General features: G+C 26.6%; 1 protein-coding gene across 2 annotated transcripts in view; it reads left to right on the top strand.

The window, feature by feature from the left end:
* LOC136077022 (zinc metalloproteinase-disintegrin-like berythractivase) overlaps window positions 1-17,243 on the top strand; it is a 95,991-nt gene that overhangs the window by 31,943 nt on the left and 46,805 nt on the right. For both annotated transcript variants that reach the window (XM_065791317.1, XM_065791318.1), the window contains exons 10-13: window positions 2,317-2,388; window positions 2,622-2,800; window positions 11,776-11,854; window positions 13,427-13,511. In XM_065791317.1, coding sequence (XP_065647389.1) covers window positions 2,317-2,388; window positions 2,622-2,800; window positions 11,776-11,854; window positions 13,427-13,511 — 415 coding nt within the window. The remainder of the gene's footprint in view (window positions 1-2,316; window positions 2,389-2,621; window positions 2,801-11,775; window positions 11,855-13,426; window positions 13,512-17,243) is intronic.

Here is a 17,243-nt window from a genome sequence, read left to right as displayed (position 1 = left end):
GTTATTTTTTTGTTTTTAATTTCAAATTGGAGTCTTGCGTCATACTTTCTATATAAATGGTAGCAAAACTACATTTTGATAAAACCGTATAATTGTCCCCGTAAGTAACAATAACTAATTTGATTTAAGATATATAAATAAATAGCTAAAAAAATCATTAGAATAATTTTATGCAGAATAATAGCTACTTATTTTAATTTAAGAAGCCAGTGTGTGTCGGTTAAATATTTGGCTTGAAATATTCAACTGAAAACAACAGGTTTAATGCAATGTTTTTTTGTGTTCCGTAAGTAGCACAGCATATAATTAACTATAATTCCTAAACTTATAATAATTAAAGGAATTTGCAAAGTACAGGAAAACAAATAAATGATTTTGGGATGATTCATACATATACAAACATCCAATCTGTTAAAATAAAAAATATATATCTAAAAATGTGACATTACAAAAATCAAAATGTCCTGTTAGTAACTGCGGAATTGCCCATATATGTATGTATGTATGTATGTATGTATGTATGTATGTATGTATGTATGTATGTATGTATGTATGTATGTATGTATGTATGTATGTATGTATGTATGTATATTGATTATTATACTTAATATAAAAATGATTTTAATTAAAATAATCCAAGTACACACACACACACACACTCACACACACACACACACACACACACACACACACACACACACACACACACACACACACACACACACACACACATATATGTATATATATATAAAAAATTATTAGAAAATCACTTGACATAAATTTTTTTCATTTAACACTGTGTTTCATCAGAAACCAGATTTTTAATGAGTCTTTATTGATGAAACACAGTGTCAAATAAAAATATTTTTGTTAAGTGATATTTTAGTTTTTGGTATGCAGGAGCTTTAAAAATATAAAAAAAGCTTATGGGCTATTATTTGGGAATAAATCAAGACTTATAGGTCAGAAAAGCAATTAATTTTTGAACCCGGAGTCCTTAGGTATAATGGCGGCAAGGATTCCGGGACTCCAGGACTCTGGGCTTAAAAACAATAAGTTCCAAGTCATTGAATATCATAATTTTTTTTTTATAGAAGATCATTAATCAACCAACATGTTTAAAGCTTCTGGACACCAGAGACCATGAAAAAATAAAGTTATAAAGCCGGAAACCTTTTAGGACTCCGCATCCTTGATATATATATATATATATATACACATATATATATATTTATATATATGCATATATATTATATGTATGTATATTGATTATATGCAATATATATTGATTATATACAATGTATACTGAGTATATAATATATGTATACTGATTTATTGTTTATATATTATGTTATTTCAAAATAATACACAAATTTTTGTAGGTTTAATACCTCAATATTACAATAATAGAGCAATAAATATTTATATTTAAATTTTTTTAAATGAAAAACAACATATTTAATAATAGCTGATGATTGTCTTGTATAACACAAAAGTCTAAGTACTTTTAAAAATGTTTTTTTTTTTAAATATATATACATATATATATATATATATATATATATATATATATATATATATATATATATATATATATATATATATATATATATATATATATATATATATATATATATATATATATATATATATATATATATATATATATATATATATATATATATATATATATATATATAGATACGTATATATGCATACATATATATATATATGTATATATATATATATGTATATACACATATAAATATATATATATGTATATAAATATATATATATATGTATATATATATGTAAATTATGTTAGTGTATTTTACAAATAGAGTGCTCAATGTTCTTAAAGAATATATATATGTATATATATATATATATATATATACATATATATATATATATATATATATATATATATATATATATATATATATATATATTATATATATATATATATATATATATATATATATATATATATATATAGATACGTATATATGCATACATATATATATATATATGTATATATATATATATATGTATATACACATATAAATATATATATATGTATATAAATATATATATATATATGTATATATATATGTAAATTATGTTAGTGTATTTTACAAATAGAGTGCTCAATGTTCTTAAAGAACAGAGCAATAATATATATATATATATATATATATATATATATATATATATATATATATATATATATATATATATATATATACATAAAACATATATTATATATACTTATCATTGATTAATTGTGAAATCTATTTTATTTAAATATTCTAGCTTCCAAAATATAACAACAATGAATCTTTATTGATTGAGCGCATCCTCAATGTGTATGCTCAAGTTGATAAGGTTTTAATATTATAATTGCGTTTTTATTTTTGTATAATTTTATCTTGTTTAATTTATTTTAAGTTATTTTTAATCATAAATAAATAGAATTTCATTTCATAAATCATTTTAAATATTTGTAGTCTAATTTCATTAACTAAATTATTGTTATTGGCATAAAATTAAATGTAGTTTTTTAATGAAAATTTATATTTTTTTTTACTTGTATTTTTTTATTTTTCTTTATTAATTAGTCTTATCAAGCGATCAATATGCGGCTAGTAGTTGTTGCCATTGATTTCCTAAAAAAAAATTTTGCTGCAGATGATTCATCAGATCATTTAAAAAAATTTAAGAACTATATCAACAATGAAATTAAAAAAAAATCTCCTTTCAAAGAAAAGATTGATTTTGATAATGCTGGGCTTTTGATGTGAGTATGTTTTATTTTGGTAAAGGCAAAATAATTATCATTTTGGTAAAGGCGAAATAATTATCATAAATAGCAAATGTAGTTTTTATTTAATAAAATTGCATTTGTTAGGAGAGATAAAATTAAATTAGGATGACACTGTTCTCCAAATTGACCAGCAGGTTGAAACTCTCCCCACTCCCATTTTTTTTGCATTATATCAATCATATGCAATAGTAAACACAATTTATGTTGCCAAAAAAATCTGAACTAAGTGCTAAGTATGTAAAATTTAAAAATTAAAACACGTCATTTCTTTCTTTTTTTCTTTTAAAGTTAAAATAAATTCAGCCATTATGGTTGTCAAAATAACACAATAATATTTATCTATTATATTAAAAAAAAAACACTCAATAAATATATTTATAACTCAAATGATGTTTTCACTATTGTTTGTTTAAATTGAAATTAACTACAGCAGATTTTTTTCTGCATAATTTTTGTGTCCAATAGTTCTTTTATAATTCACCCAAGTTTTTTAAAATTTGTGATGAACAGCTTCACCACATTGTTCTGCATAGTTACTTAAGCTAGTATTATTGTGTTCTACAAAAGGGAGATTGTGACACACTAAAATATGAATTTTCTATGAAACTGTTAAATTATAGTCAAAAATATCTTTGGTATACAGTTGAAGATTAAAAAGTGAACTTTTGAAGTCTTCAATTTTAACAGAATTATCTATACCCAGTTCCAAACCAAACACTGCTGATTGTATTAATAAAAATTTACGCAAACAATTAACTATCGGTAAAGTATTAATTGCTGCAGCAAAGGTGAGATCTCTCTCCAAAACATCTAACAAGGACATTAATCTATTTGCATTGTTTCCATCTAAACCTACACCATGATACCCTCTCATAAGTATGTAATGTGTTTTCAACCAATTTTCAAAAGGTGGCCAAACACACAAAAGTAAAGTACAAAATTTATCTACAACTCCCATCAAAATGTGGAGCTCAGGTGGAGGAACAATGTGTTCAAGAAGAGTTTCTTGTTCTTCTTGTAAGTAAATTAAACGAGGATTGATAACATTTTTGTATTCCTGCATTTTCAATCTTTTTTTCCCATTACATACATATTGATCATAACACAGGTCTATGGAGAGTAAAGTTTTCCTGTTTCTAGCGAGCATTCTCCTTCACAATACAAACAGGCATATTTACCAGAGTGACCTGATAGTCCAAAAATACTGTTTGCACACTTTAAATCAAATGCAAAACTAAAATTTACTTCTTCAAGTTTTAGAGGAACGAATAATTTTTGGAGATTTTCCTCTGAAACCAACTCCAAAATGACAAGAATATAACAACGTTTTACGCCAGAATCTTCATATTTTTCAGATGAAGAATAGTGATTTTTTGGATCAAAAGCATTAATGATAACTTTTAAAAAGTTTTGACCACCATCTATAGAAATTCTTACCATCGCATTAAAGTTATCAATACCTCTTTTTTCTGTTATAAATTTTATAAATTCTGTTGTATTTTTTACATAAACTATATCTCTAAAAACTGTCTGATCTCCGTCAACCAGTTCCTCTTTCAGTTTTGCATTCATATAAAGAATCAAGAGTTTCCTCTAATTCAGTCATTTTAATATTAATACTTGATTCTACAACACCAGTTACGTTCCTCCGTAAAGTAGAATATAATATTTTTGTTTCGTTTTTAGGAAGTTCTAATTCATTCGATAGCTCCATAATAGTTTGGAATGAGATCTGGTTTACTTTCTTTCTTTTTGACTCAATTTTATTAACTCCAACTGTAACCGAGAGAAGATTTCCACCTGTAGACAACATGAACTGCTCTCCGCTTACAATGTTTTCACGTTCCATTTTGCGTTTTAACAATCCAGAAACTATTTGTTCTGCATTTTTCTCTCCAAGCGACTCACTGATACCTTTGATATTGCTTACAGCGTTACTTTTGCAACAAGTATGAGGAACTCCTCTGCCTAAAATTAACAGTGATAATTTAACAAGTATTTTAAAATAACTAAAAATTGAATAAGAAATAAAACAATAAAACTATTGAATCAAACTTTACAGTTTGATTTTAAGATTTATCAAACGATATAGAATTTTAAAGTTATTAAAAACAATATAAACTTTTAAAAATGTATTTGAACAAACAAGTTAACAATATCTACAAGTGCAAAATATTTGCACTTGTAAAAAGAATCTAAATAGTTGTGGATTATTTATACATTATAAACTTTTTTATATAACAGAATTGATTGATAAAAAATAAAGGAAAAATACATTTCAATAAAATTTATTTAAATTATAAAACCGTAATATTTATTATTCATACCAAGAATTAAATAGCAAAGACTACAGATTTTCTCAGTTGTATTTAAAATAGTTGTATTTGGCTCTGTATCAACATGTATCTCAGTTGTATTTGGCTCTGTATCAACATTTGTTTGGATACCTAGCAGTGAGGAGGTTCGTCTAATACTGCTATCAACCTATATATATATATATATATATATATATATATATATATATATATATATATATATATATATATATATATATATATATATATATATATATATACATACACATATATATAAGTAATAATTAACTCATATAAAAGTACCTTTGATATACTCTCTAACCAGTTGGAAAGATATGCAGTTTCTCCTTTGTTTAGACTAAACAAGTTTCTTTTGCAGTTGGAACAAACTACTGAAGGACAAACATCAAGATCAATATCAAAGTTTGGCCAAATGTATTCTTGAATATTTTTGCATACTGAGGGTGTTATAAGCGTTAGACATTTATTTATTTGTCAAGCAAACTGCACAAGTACACATTTTAAATTCTGTCGCCATGTTGGAAAATAATAATTATATCTGGAAAGAAGCCGTAAATAATTTATTTTGAATGCCATAATGGCTGACTATATTTAAAATATAGTAAAAAAAAAGCAAAAAGTGATATGTTTTAATTTTAAAAATTTACATACTTAGCATTTAGTTCAGATTTTTTTGGCAACATAGATTGTGTTTACATTTAATTTGGAGAACAGTGATGAGGGAGATAAACACCCCTTATTTTTAGATGTAATATGTAAAAAAAAAAAAACTAAGCTAAGCTAATGAAATAAATATAACATCATTACTTCTCTTGTAAATAAATAGAAAGCTGAGTTCTACATAGAAACCAGGTTTTCTTAAGAAACCATAGAAACCATGTCAAAAATTTGATTAAAATTAAAAAGTCAGCTCACCTAAAAAAATATGTTTTTTCATTTTAAAAATAAAACCTGGTTTGTATTTCCATAAAAATCCTACAGCTTTTATTACTCCCTAAATTTGTTAAAGTTATTATTCATATAAATAGATTGAAAATGCGGAAAAAAAATTAGTTTAATATGGTGTTTGCAAACCTGTGGGGTGCCGTTATACTTAGAATTTCCAAATGCTCATATAGTTAAAATTCCAAATTTAAGAACAACAAAGATTCGATTCTCTGGCTAAGGTTTGCCAAATTGTATACAAAGTTTTATCATAGTTTGAAAAATTTTTGCAAGTTAATAGTTTTTAAATATTATTAAAAATATAAAAAAAAAATGGTAACTTTATAATGAAATAAAACTTTAAAGAAAATTGCCATTTTAAAACCCTTTTTTAAAAACTTAGAAGAAAATTGTTATTTTCTGCATAATTTTAATTTTGCCAACTAAAATTAAAATCTTTATTAACAAAAATTACTTAGAATTTCCCCTGCTTGTAGTTTGTAAAATTGGTAACTTAAGTTATGCAATAAATTTTTTGCAAAGTCTTTTAACATCATCAAGTACTATGTAAAAATTTTAGCAAGAAAATCAATTTTAGAAAATAAAAAATTTGTTAGGTGTAACACCTTCAAATAATGTTACCTCAAAAGTTTAGCCAGCACAGTTTAGCTCAAGATTTGTGCAAATCAATGAATTTTTTACACCTCAACCTTTTCTTGTGGCTTAATAACCAAACGTTTTATTTAAATTAAAAAATAAAATAGTTTGTTAAAAAAATTAAATAAAAAAGGCAAAGCGATAGTTTTCTTATGTAATGTTGTATGTCAATTACTTATATAAAAGAAGAAGTTATGTACAATTTTATTAAAAGTTGTTTTTTGAACATTTAATTTAAATTGAAAATTTAAAAATGCTACTTAAAAAACTAAAAATTAGATAGAGAAGAATGGAGCACCATAACACACTTGATTTTTGCTTCGTAACAAATTTTTTAGTTTGTCGTGTTATCACGGTACCACACCATTATACAAACTATGAGCATCATTAAAAAAGTAAATAAAAAGTATAAAACGTAGAGAAAAGGCAGATTTATACCTTTAAGACAGACAAATTTATAATTATAATCAAATAATGCATCCAATAATTCAAATCGCATTTCAGTAATCCAGATAAAATATTGTTTTAAATATCATTTTTAAGCATTTTTAGAATTGTTCATGACACAATGGAGTACTATTTTACAGTTTTAGGGCCCCCCACAAATGTTGTATCAAGTTCTCTCATATTTCTTTATAGAAAACAATTGCTTTGTTTTTAATATTAATTTGTTTTTTAAATAATTTTGATTAATGAAGTAAAGAGCTTATGGATTGTAATTTACAAAGTAATGTTACTCATTAATAGACATCTTGAATAAAATACCTTAAAGCTTATAAACTTTAAAAACTGAAATAGTTTGTCATCAAAAAAGCACAAATATTGTTCATTTAATGTCAAATGATAAATTTTTTTTTGTCAAAACATAGCTCTAGTTGTATCTGTTTCACCAAATGAAAGTGGTTGTCACAATTCTTAAAATGCCTACACAATTACAATGTTTCACGGTGCCCCACCCTCCTCTACAAAAAAACTTTTTATTTTTCCTCTGATGTGCAAGTCTCTTAGATTACTTCTTTTTTTAAAAAAAATCTATATCTTTTGTAGTTAATATTTGGTGTCAATAAAAAAAAGCTTATTTAAATAAAGTTTTGGATTTTTCTTTCTGCAGCTTTTTGCAGTTAATATTTAACAATGTTATTCAATAAAAAGTTATTCAAGTTTAAATTAGTTGATTTTATTCAATCTAAAAATATAGACAAGGTCATTTTTAATATGGTTTCTGGAATTATAACTAAATAAATACAAGTATACAAATATCGAAAATATACATAGTATTATTTTCATAATTATAATATTTTTTTAAAAAGGTTTCCTCACAATTGATTGCATTTTTTTAAATTTTTTTTTAAGATTTAAAAAGAATTTAAGACTTAAATACTTAAATATTAAAAAAGAATATATTGTCTATAAATCTAAAATCTAAAAAGAATCTAAAAAAAGATCAAATTTAAAATTTTTTAACAAATGTCATCATGATGACATAAAATAAAATAAGTTAAAAACAGATATGAATATTTGATGAGTTTTTGAAAGTTTATGAATAATTGATGAGTTTTAAAAATAAAAGTAGAAAAGTGGTATTCTTTGAGTAAATAAAATTTTAAAATTTTCAAGTTTCCAGTAGTGTTGAAATACTTTTTTTTTAACACCAGAATAAAATAAGGCTAACACCCAATATAGTTGTAAGTTTTTTATTCTTCTAAATAGAAGTATAATGGTGAAACAACTCTTTTTTTTTTTCTAAACATCAAAAAATTTTTTTTTTGAAACTTTATATAATTTTAAACTTCTTTTCTAATGTTTATTATTAAAGCAAGCATAATTTGTCTTGGCAATATAGTGTTAGAAAACAGAGTTTAATTTTTGTGGCGCTATAAAGCTATTTACGGATATCATATTCATCTTTAACCGATGTCTTAAATATTTGTTATATGCTAGAAAGAATTTTTTCCTAATTTTTAGACTCAGTGCAGCAATTTTATGGAGCAGGAGAAGGGAAAATATGAGAAAGAAGGAGAAGGAAGGCAACATTATTACGAATTCCCAATTTTGTAAAAAGGCCGTAAAATTTTTTTCCTAACTAACACCCTGGTTTAGATTGCTCATATTTCACAAGCAAATATGATTTGATTTGAGCACCTTTAACATCTTTCTTTTTTAAAGTGTTAAAGTTTTTTCTATTTTAGTATTACTGTCAGTATCATTAATTGTCAGTGATATCAATGTGATATCTTTCAAAAATCGTCTCAGATAAAAACAGAATTAGTTCACTATTCAGTTCAGTCAAAAACACAGCGGGTCAAACAGCTGTTGTCACAGACATTGGTTCATAACTTTTGAACGGAAAGTGCTATGGGGTTGATTAAAGACTTTTTGGAAAAACTAAAAAATAATTTTGCAAAATAATTAAAATTTCATAAAATTTGCTTTTTTATTGGTTATAACAAAAATACATATAAGTGTTTATAAATATGTATTTATATTTTGTAATGCAAAATTCACATAGGTACATTAATGATATAAAAATTAATGAATAAAAAACAATAAGAATTATCAAAGGAAGTACTAAATTACGTAATTTATTTATATGTTAACATTTTAAAATATGTCATCTTCAGATCAAATGTTATTAGTGACATTTTGTTTTTGACAATATTTATCAGAATGTCCTCTTTCATACCAAAATTTGCAGAATGGTTTTGACTTCTATCACTTGTCAAAAATAATTTGATCAGATGATATCCACATTCGGTTAATGGTGTCTGTTAAAATGACAATTTAGGAGTTTTTTCTTGTCTAGTCTGTCTGTCTCTAGTCTTGTCTAGTTATTCTTGTCAATCCTAATATTTTGTTACCTTTTATTCCTGAATCATAAAGATTTTCAAAGCCATTTTCCTCATTATTTAAAATTAGCTCTCAAGAATGACCAATCAGTTTGTGAAGTGACAGTGCTATACTGATCCATGGTCCAGGTAAATTTATTTTTGTAACAGGCGGAAACTCGTTAAATAGGAATAAATAAAAATCTGTACAATAGCTTTATTGTTCCACATAAATTTTTCTTTTTAAGGAAAATACTCAAAGAATTACTGAGAGCGCCAATTTGAACTTTTGAAATGTTGCATGATATTGAACAGGCAATTGTGCAATAATTTAATCCCTGTTTGATTTTTTGCAAAATAGTTAGCTATATAACCTGTTGTTGTTCCTCTGTTTGTAATAAAGTCTCTGCTTACTTCAGAAATCTATTTGATGCACTGAAAGGAGACTCAGACCAATCAAAAACGCCAGCTTTCACATGTACAACAGTCGTCATGAAATGCCCAGTAAAGCATGAAACGGCTATAAAAATATCATTAATTTTTAAATGTAATAATTTTTAATACCAATGTTCACATATGAAGAATATAGAATAATATGAACACTATTACAAGATACCAACTTGTATTGGTTTTACATCAATATACCAACTTGTATTGGTTTTACATTTTACAGGTTGGAAATGGTTTGAAAGGTTGTCCGTCCCTTGTGATATAATCAAGGTTTTAATTTAAGTAAAGAACCGCCTTCTTGTTCAAGTTGGTTAAATATTTAATTCTTAGTTATTATTTTTTTAATTCTTTCAATATTCAAACACTGATCTTTTGAGCATGTGGACAGATCAAAATATGTACCTTCAACTCCTAAGGAAAGATTTGCTGCTTTCATATCTATCATATATGATTGCACTATCACTTTTACATTAAAATATTTTCTCTTTTTATACATAAGGAAATCTTTATTTTTTAACTCTTCGATGTCTGAATTAAAGACAGACACTGATTAAAGAGTTTCTCTTGATTCTTTTTCCATTTGAAGACTCAGCACTTTGTGACTCAGTGGAGCATTTGGTGACTTTTGCAACCATATTAACAAATCTGCTTCTGTTTCAAGTGAAAATAGACAGAACATTGTCAGTGTGATATTGCTAGTGTTAACATTATCTTTTTAATTAAATATTAGATGGCTTCCACTACCATCAAATCTAAACTTTGCTTTCATTTGTATATTTTCAATATTTATATCTTAAAAATGTTCTCTAATATCCTTTGTGTTGCCAGTTTAATAGCCTGAAATAGAACACCAGAATAAGATTCAAGATAATTCATAATAATTGGTGTTACTACAGATTGTTTTCTTCTGAGATATTTCCAACTAGGTAATATATTAAAACCAGCAGTTGAAAGAGTTTTTGGTTTGTATATGAATGCCTACCAAGAGATCTGTTTAAATTGACATTGTTTCTATTGGAACCTTATTGAAAGAGTTATTCTTTAACATACTTTCTAAGCATGGTTTCCTTACCAGCGTTGAATTGTAGCCCATTTTTGGATAGCCCATTTTTGCATAGCCCATTTTTTTAAGTTTGTTTTTCTTCAGATGCAGATCTTTGCCAGCTATTTTGAACTAATTCTTTTTTGTGCAAATGATAATTCATTGGAGCCAGGTGTTGTAGCAATTATTAGTATACAACCTGCTACATTTGCAAAAATTGTTTTTAGTTGTTTATTTTCCTCAGCCATAAAAGTTTCAAATAAGTCAAATTCAGTGAGCTTCATTATTATTAAAGTAAAGATATAAATATTTTTGTTGATTCATTATCTAATAACTTTTTAAACAAAATGATTTAAACTTAAAATAATATATTTCAAAATATAAACAAGTTTACATGATTAGTCAAAATATTATATTATTGCTATATACCCCACAAAACCCTTAGTTTTGTTTTTAACTCTTGCAATTCATTCATTTTAAAACAAATTTAAATGCTGCAATACTTTTTTAAATAATGGTTGTACCTACTAGATTAAATTCAGTCAAAAATAAAAGTTCAATGGCAAAGAGGGCAAGAGGGGCAACATAAAAATAATTAATTCAGGTTGTTTGCATACTGGTAAACATATTACACAACTGCATAGAGAAGTAATAGAAGTGATATTTTTTGATTGATTTTTTTTGTTATTAAAATAGTTATGTATTTTTTTTCAGTCATAAAGAGTGGGAGGATGCTCGTGGCTTAAGCTATTTAGGAGGAATATGCACATCTGATTCAACATACTTTGCTCAAGTAAGCTTGAAACAATTTTTTTCATTAAAAATTCTATAGAATTAAGAAACCTTTTATTTACCCTTTTACCAGTGGTAAAAAAACATATAAATAGTGTATTTACTACTGTGATCAAAAAGTAAGGTGAATTTTTTTATAAAATGAAAAATCTTTATTTATTCTTCCAAATCTGTATCGTCCCCCTCAAAATAATCCCCCCGGCCCCAATGCACTTTTGCCAACGTTTTTTCCAGTCTTCGAAGCATGCCGAAAAGTCCTCGGTAGGGATAGCCTTCAATGCGCGTGCCGATTCACGTTGGATCTCTTCAATGGACTCAAAACGATTTCCCCGGAGTGGTCTCTTGAGCTTTGGGAACAGCCAGAAGTCACACGGTGCTAAGTCGGGCGAATACGGTGGTTGTGGAGCAACATAGGTAGAGTTTTTGGCGAAAAACTCACGAAGAACCAGTGCTGTGTGCGAAGGCGCATTATCGTGGTGCAAAATCCAAGAGTTATTGCCCATAATTCCGGTCTCATTTTGCGAATAGCTTCACGCAAACGTCGCATAACGCTTAAATAATATTCCTTGTTGACAGTTTGGCCAGTTGGAAGGAATTCGTAGTGCACGACACCACAATAATCAAAGAAAACAGTCAACATGACCTTGATTTTTGAGCGACTTTGACGTGGTTACTTCGGTCTCGGCTCGCCTTTTTCACGGTATTCACTCGATTGGTCGGTTGTTTCAGGGTCGTATGCGTAGACCCAAGTCTCATCGCCAGTAATAATTTGTTTGTAGACGTCTTGATAGTCAGAAAGCATTGCTTCACACGTTTTAACGCGACGCTCTTTTTCAAAGAAATTGAGAAATTTCGGCACCAAACGTGATTTGAGTCTTCTGAGGCCCAAATGATCCTTCAAAATCGCTTGCACCGACCCAAATGATATTCCAACCATGTCAACAAGGTCTCGAATGGTTAACAGACAATTTGCAAGCACCAATTCTTTGATTTTGTTGATGTGGCGATCATCAATCGAAGTCGATGGTCGTCCGGAGCATTCCAAGTCATCAACACGTTCTCGGCCTTCTTTGAAGTCTTTGTACCACTTGTAAACATTTTTTGAGACATAGTTTCTTCACCGAAGGCCTTTTGCAACATTCGATACGTTTCAGCAGCAGAAATATCATTCCGCAAACAAAATTTAATAGCACTTCTTTGCTCAACAAAATTAGACATCGTGAAAATCGCCGAATGCACTTTTGGTACTTCAGAAACAAGCGTAAACAAAAAAAAATAATTATGAGTTTGACATGTAATTTGGCGCAAATGTTAATGACATTCCTACCAACTTAAAAATAAAAAAGATTGGACGATTCGAATAAGGCCGGAAGTTTAAATTAAAAATTCACCTTACTTTTTGATCACAGTAGTATAAAAACAAATTTATAATGTATTTATAAAAACAAATATATATATATATATAAACATATAAATAACGTTTATATAAAAACATATATATAGTGTATATGTAAAAACATAAAAAAATATATAACATAAACATAAAAACATATATATAACTTATACTTTATAGTGGTACTACGAAAGCATAAGCGAAACAACTATTGTAGTTGGTCATGAGTTTGGACATTCTATGGGATTTAATCATGATAGAGATCGTAAGTGGTTTTTGATTAAGTAATTTTAATGTGATTATTTATCATACTGCTATAAAAATATATAGTGGTATGTGATGAAAAAAAAATCCAATATTATTGTAAATAATATAGTAACAACAATGAGTTGTTATATATATATATATATATATATATATATATATATATATATATATATATATATATATATATATATATATATATATATATATATATATATATATAGACTTACTAATTAGAGCATGAAATGATTAAAAATTACTATTTAAAAAAAATTTTTTTTTGCAAAAAATGTTTATACAGTTTAAAATTATAATATTTTTTTCTTTTCAATAATTTAGTTTCACTTTTCAATAATAAAAATATAAATTGTTCATTTATTAAACAATCAAAAGAAGTAATTTGTAAAAGTGTTTTGCGTGACTTTAATAAGACATTTCAAAAGTTTTAAAGTAATTTATTTCAAACACAATTAAAAATGTAACAAATAAGTAATTGTTGCTTCGATTTTGAGTTTTTTTTTAAAGCTTATATATTTTCTTTTTTGTAAGGAATCGTTTTCTTTTTTCTTTAGTTTTTTTAATTTTTTTCCTAGCTTAAGTTTAGCTTAGCATTTTTTTTCATTTCGTTTCTGAAATGTTTAAATCATCAAAACATCTAAATATTATGTAGTCAAGTTGTCAACAAAAAAATCATTTGCATGGTCAGCAATAGCATTTGATCACACGCCATTCCTGTCCTAGCCTGATATATTTATATATATATCATGAGTTTTTACTTTGCCTTTTTAATGTTGGCTATAGAACCCTTTTTGTTATCCACTAATGAGGTTGCAGCCCTAAATCAAAAAATGTTAAAGGAATCCCCAAGTGCCAATACAAGCTGTGTTTATAATAAAAAAAGTGTTTAAAAAAAAACTTTTGAGCTGAATATTTTTGATTTAAATTAAATAATAAATACATATCAATAAAACTAAAATTGTTTGTGTGTGTTTGCACAGAACTCGCAGCAGCCAACTTAATGGCGAGAAAGAGTCGCTGCACTTTTTGTGAATTAGAAAAGTGAACAAGTGTAAATGCGAATATCTAACTTATATAAACTTCAAATTATGTAATATTAAAATATGTATCAAGTTTCATAGTTGTTACTTTTTCTTTAAAATTGCAGTGTGACGGCATCTCCTTAATTTGATTTATAGCATTTATTTGCCATTTTATAAAGTTTTTGTTTATTAAACAGTGTTAAAACATTCTTTGAACAATACGCTTTAGTGACTGAAGCTTTCAGCGTTCTGAAGTGAAATGCCGTGGTTCAAATCCTTGCACTTCAATTTATTTTTTCAATAACTTTTTCAATTTTTTAAAACAAAGAAATGCTCAGTATAGAACAGACTTACCAAGACCCGTATTTTATGGGTCCGGACCACTAATAATAATTTTTTTAATAATTTTTTACTAAATCTCAAAAAGTTGTTGTGATTTAAATTTAAATATAAAATTATTGAGATAATCAAAAATAATATATTTGATTTTGAGATTTCAGTTATGGAACTTGTTTTCAACAAGTTAGTATAAACTTTTATCTAGATTTTTATATCAAAAATGTACTTTCACACTAGATTTTTATATCAAAACCGTACTTTCATATCTTAACAAATTATATATCATTAGTCAGTGTAAGATTATATTATATCAAATTTATTGTGTTAAATTTGTATTATTTATTTTACCTACTTAAAGTTTTCACAATGCCAAACTTTTCTTTTACTTAAAATTTGTAAATAAAATTTAAAAACTTCAAAATTATCGTTTTTATTTTATTTTTAACTAATGTGGTTCTTTTTAGTTATATGAAAAAACTTTGAAAGTATTCGAAACAGCAAAAAATACATAAATTGCTTATTGAATTGGAAAATATATTCATATTGAATTTATATACATATATATAAAACATTTATACAAGCTTTCTGCTAAACTCTAGACAAAAGCAAACATGTACTTTTTAAATTTTTTAACAAACATTTTCCTTATAGCAATCGATTGCTAAGTTAGCATCTGCTAAGGTTGCTTCTCTTTATTGCGCTCTCCATTTTCTCCTGATTTCATTCTGCAAATCTACAATTCTCTTATTCATCCCTGTATGGAATACTGTTGTCATTTTCTCTTCTAGACAAGGTCCAAAAATGCATTGTAAACGTAGTTGGACCCAGTCTATCTGCTGAGCTTGAGCCTCTTTCCCATTGTCATAAAAATGCATCTTTTTCTCTTTTCAACACATACTATCATGACCGCTGCTTAAAGGAGCTTTTATCTTTAGTTCCACCAACCAAAACTCATTCTCGCTTGACTCGTTATTTATTAAAGTCTCATTCCCTTACTGTATCTGTCTTTGTATGCTCCAAAAACTTTTATTCGTCTAGCTTTTTTTCCTGCACTTCAACCCTTTGGAACTCTTCATGTTTTCCTGACTCATACAACCTTCAACTTTTTAAGTCTTATGTCAATTGTTTCCTTGCTCTAAACTCTATTCTTTTTTTCTAGTAAATCCCAACTTAATAGTGGTTGCTTGCAGCCTTGTCGGGAGTAAATCAGAATTAAAAAAAATATATTAGGTATAATTGGTTTATTAATTTGATTTTTCAATTGGTGCTTGTAATTAATTAATTTGCATATATTTCAACATTTACATGAATATTTTCAAGAGTTTATAAAATGCTTATTATAGAAATATTCAGAATAGTTTATTAATAACAATTTTTATACAGTGAGTTTTTATGGAATAAATTATAAGTCAACTTTCAAAAGCTGGAAAGTATCTTCGTCAAGATCTTGGACATTTTTGCTGTACGGTTTTTTAATACTGGAGATGTAGGGATAGGATGTGTACAGAAGATTACAAATGACCGATAGGCAGTACTACAAAATGTTTTATGATATTTTCTCCATGAAGTAAAATTTTGTTTACTGAAGACAGCATGTAGTACTAGCTATAATCACTTACATAAATGTGGGCAATTTCTGTAGCATATGCACCAAAACTTTCAGCATTTATTATAACACCTGAGGAGAGAGTTTGTAGAATTATGTATAGTCGCTTAATCAAGTTTTCATTTACTCCAGTGATTTCAGAGGAGCAGTTTTGGTTACTTATGAATACTTGTGTTGGTTTGTCAACGATTAACCCTAGATGCTCACAAAAACTTTTCTGTATCAAGGTCTTCATCTCTTTCTTTTGTTGTTTTTTCTCTTCACTTTTAGCTGACCATATTTAGAAAGACAGGTTGTAGGAAATATGTAATATAATTTCTAATCACCAAATTCAGGCATGTTATGTCAACAGTCCATATTGATACGAACTTTTATTTTCAGGCCTAGCGACACTTTAGTCAAATTGTTCATTTGTCGTGGAGTAGCTCCACATATTGAACATGTAGATGCAGAAGGCGTATCCGTTCATGCCTGAGCCACTTTTTTATCTATCATTGTTTAAAAAAGTTCATGTTTCCCTTATATTCCTTTAAAACTTTTTTTATTATAGATAGCCATAAAGAGTATACTTGGCTTTTTATTTCATTTATAACAACATTAGTTTATCTCAAGAGTCTCTTTGCAAAGTTTAACGCATATAATTCGACAAAAATGTACAGACAAAGAAGCTGGATTATGCCAAACAACTGCGCCAGTTACCTCATCAACTAGTCTGATTGGTACCAAAGAAATGATAAATAAATTTGCA

Source organism: Hydra vulgaris, chromosome 02 (assembly GCF_038396675.1).
Source record: "Hydra vulgaris chromosome 02, alternate assembly HydraT2T_AEP".
Classification (NCBI taxonomy): domain Eukaryota; kingdom Metazoa; phylum Cnidaria; class Hydrozoa; order Anthoathecata; family Hydridae; genus Hydra; species Hydra vulgaris.
This window is presented reverse-complemented; position numbering and strand designations above follow the sequence as displayed.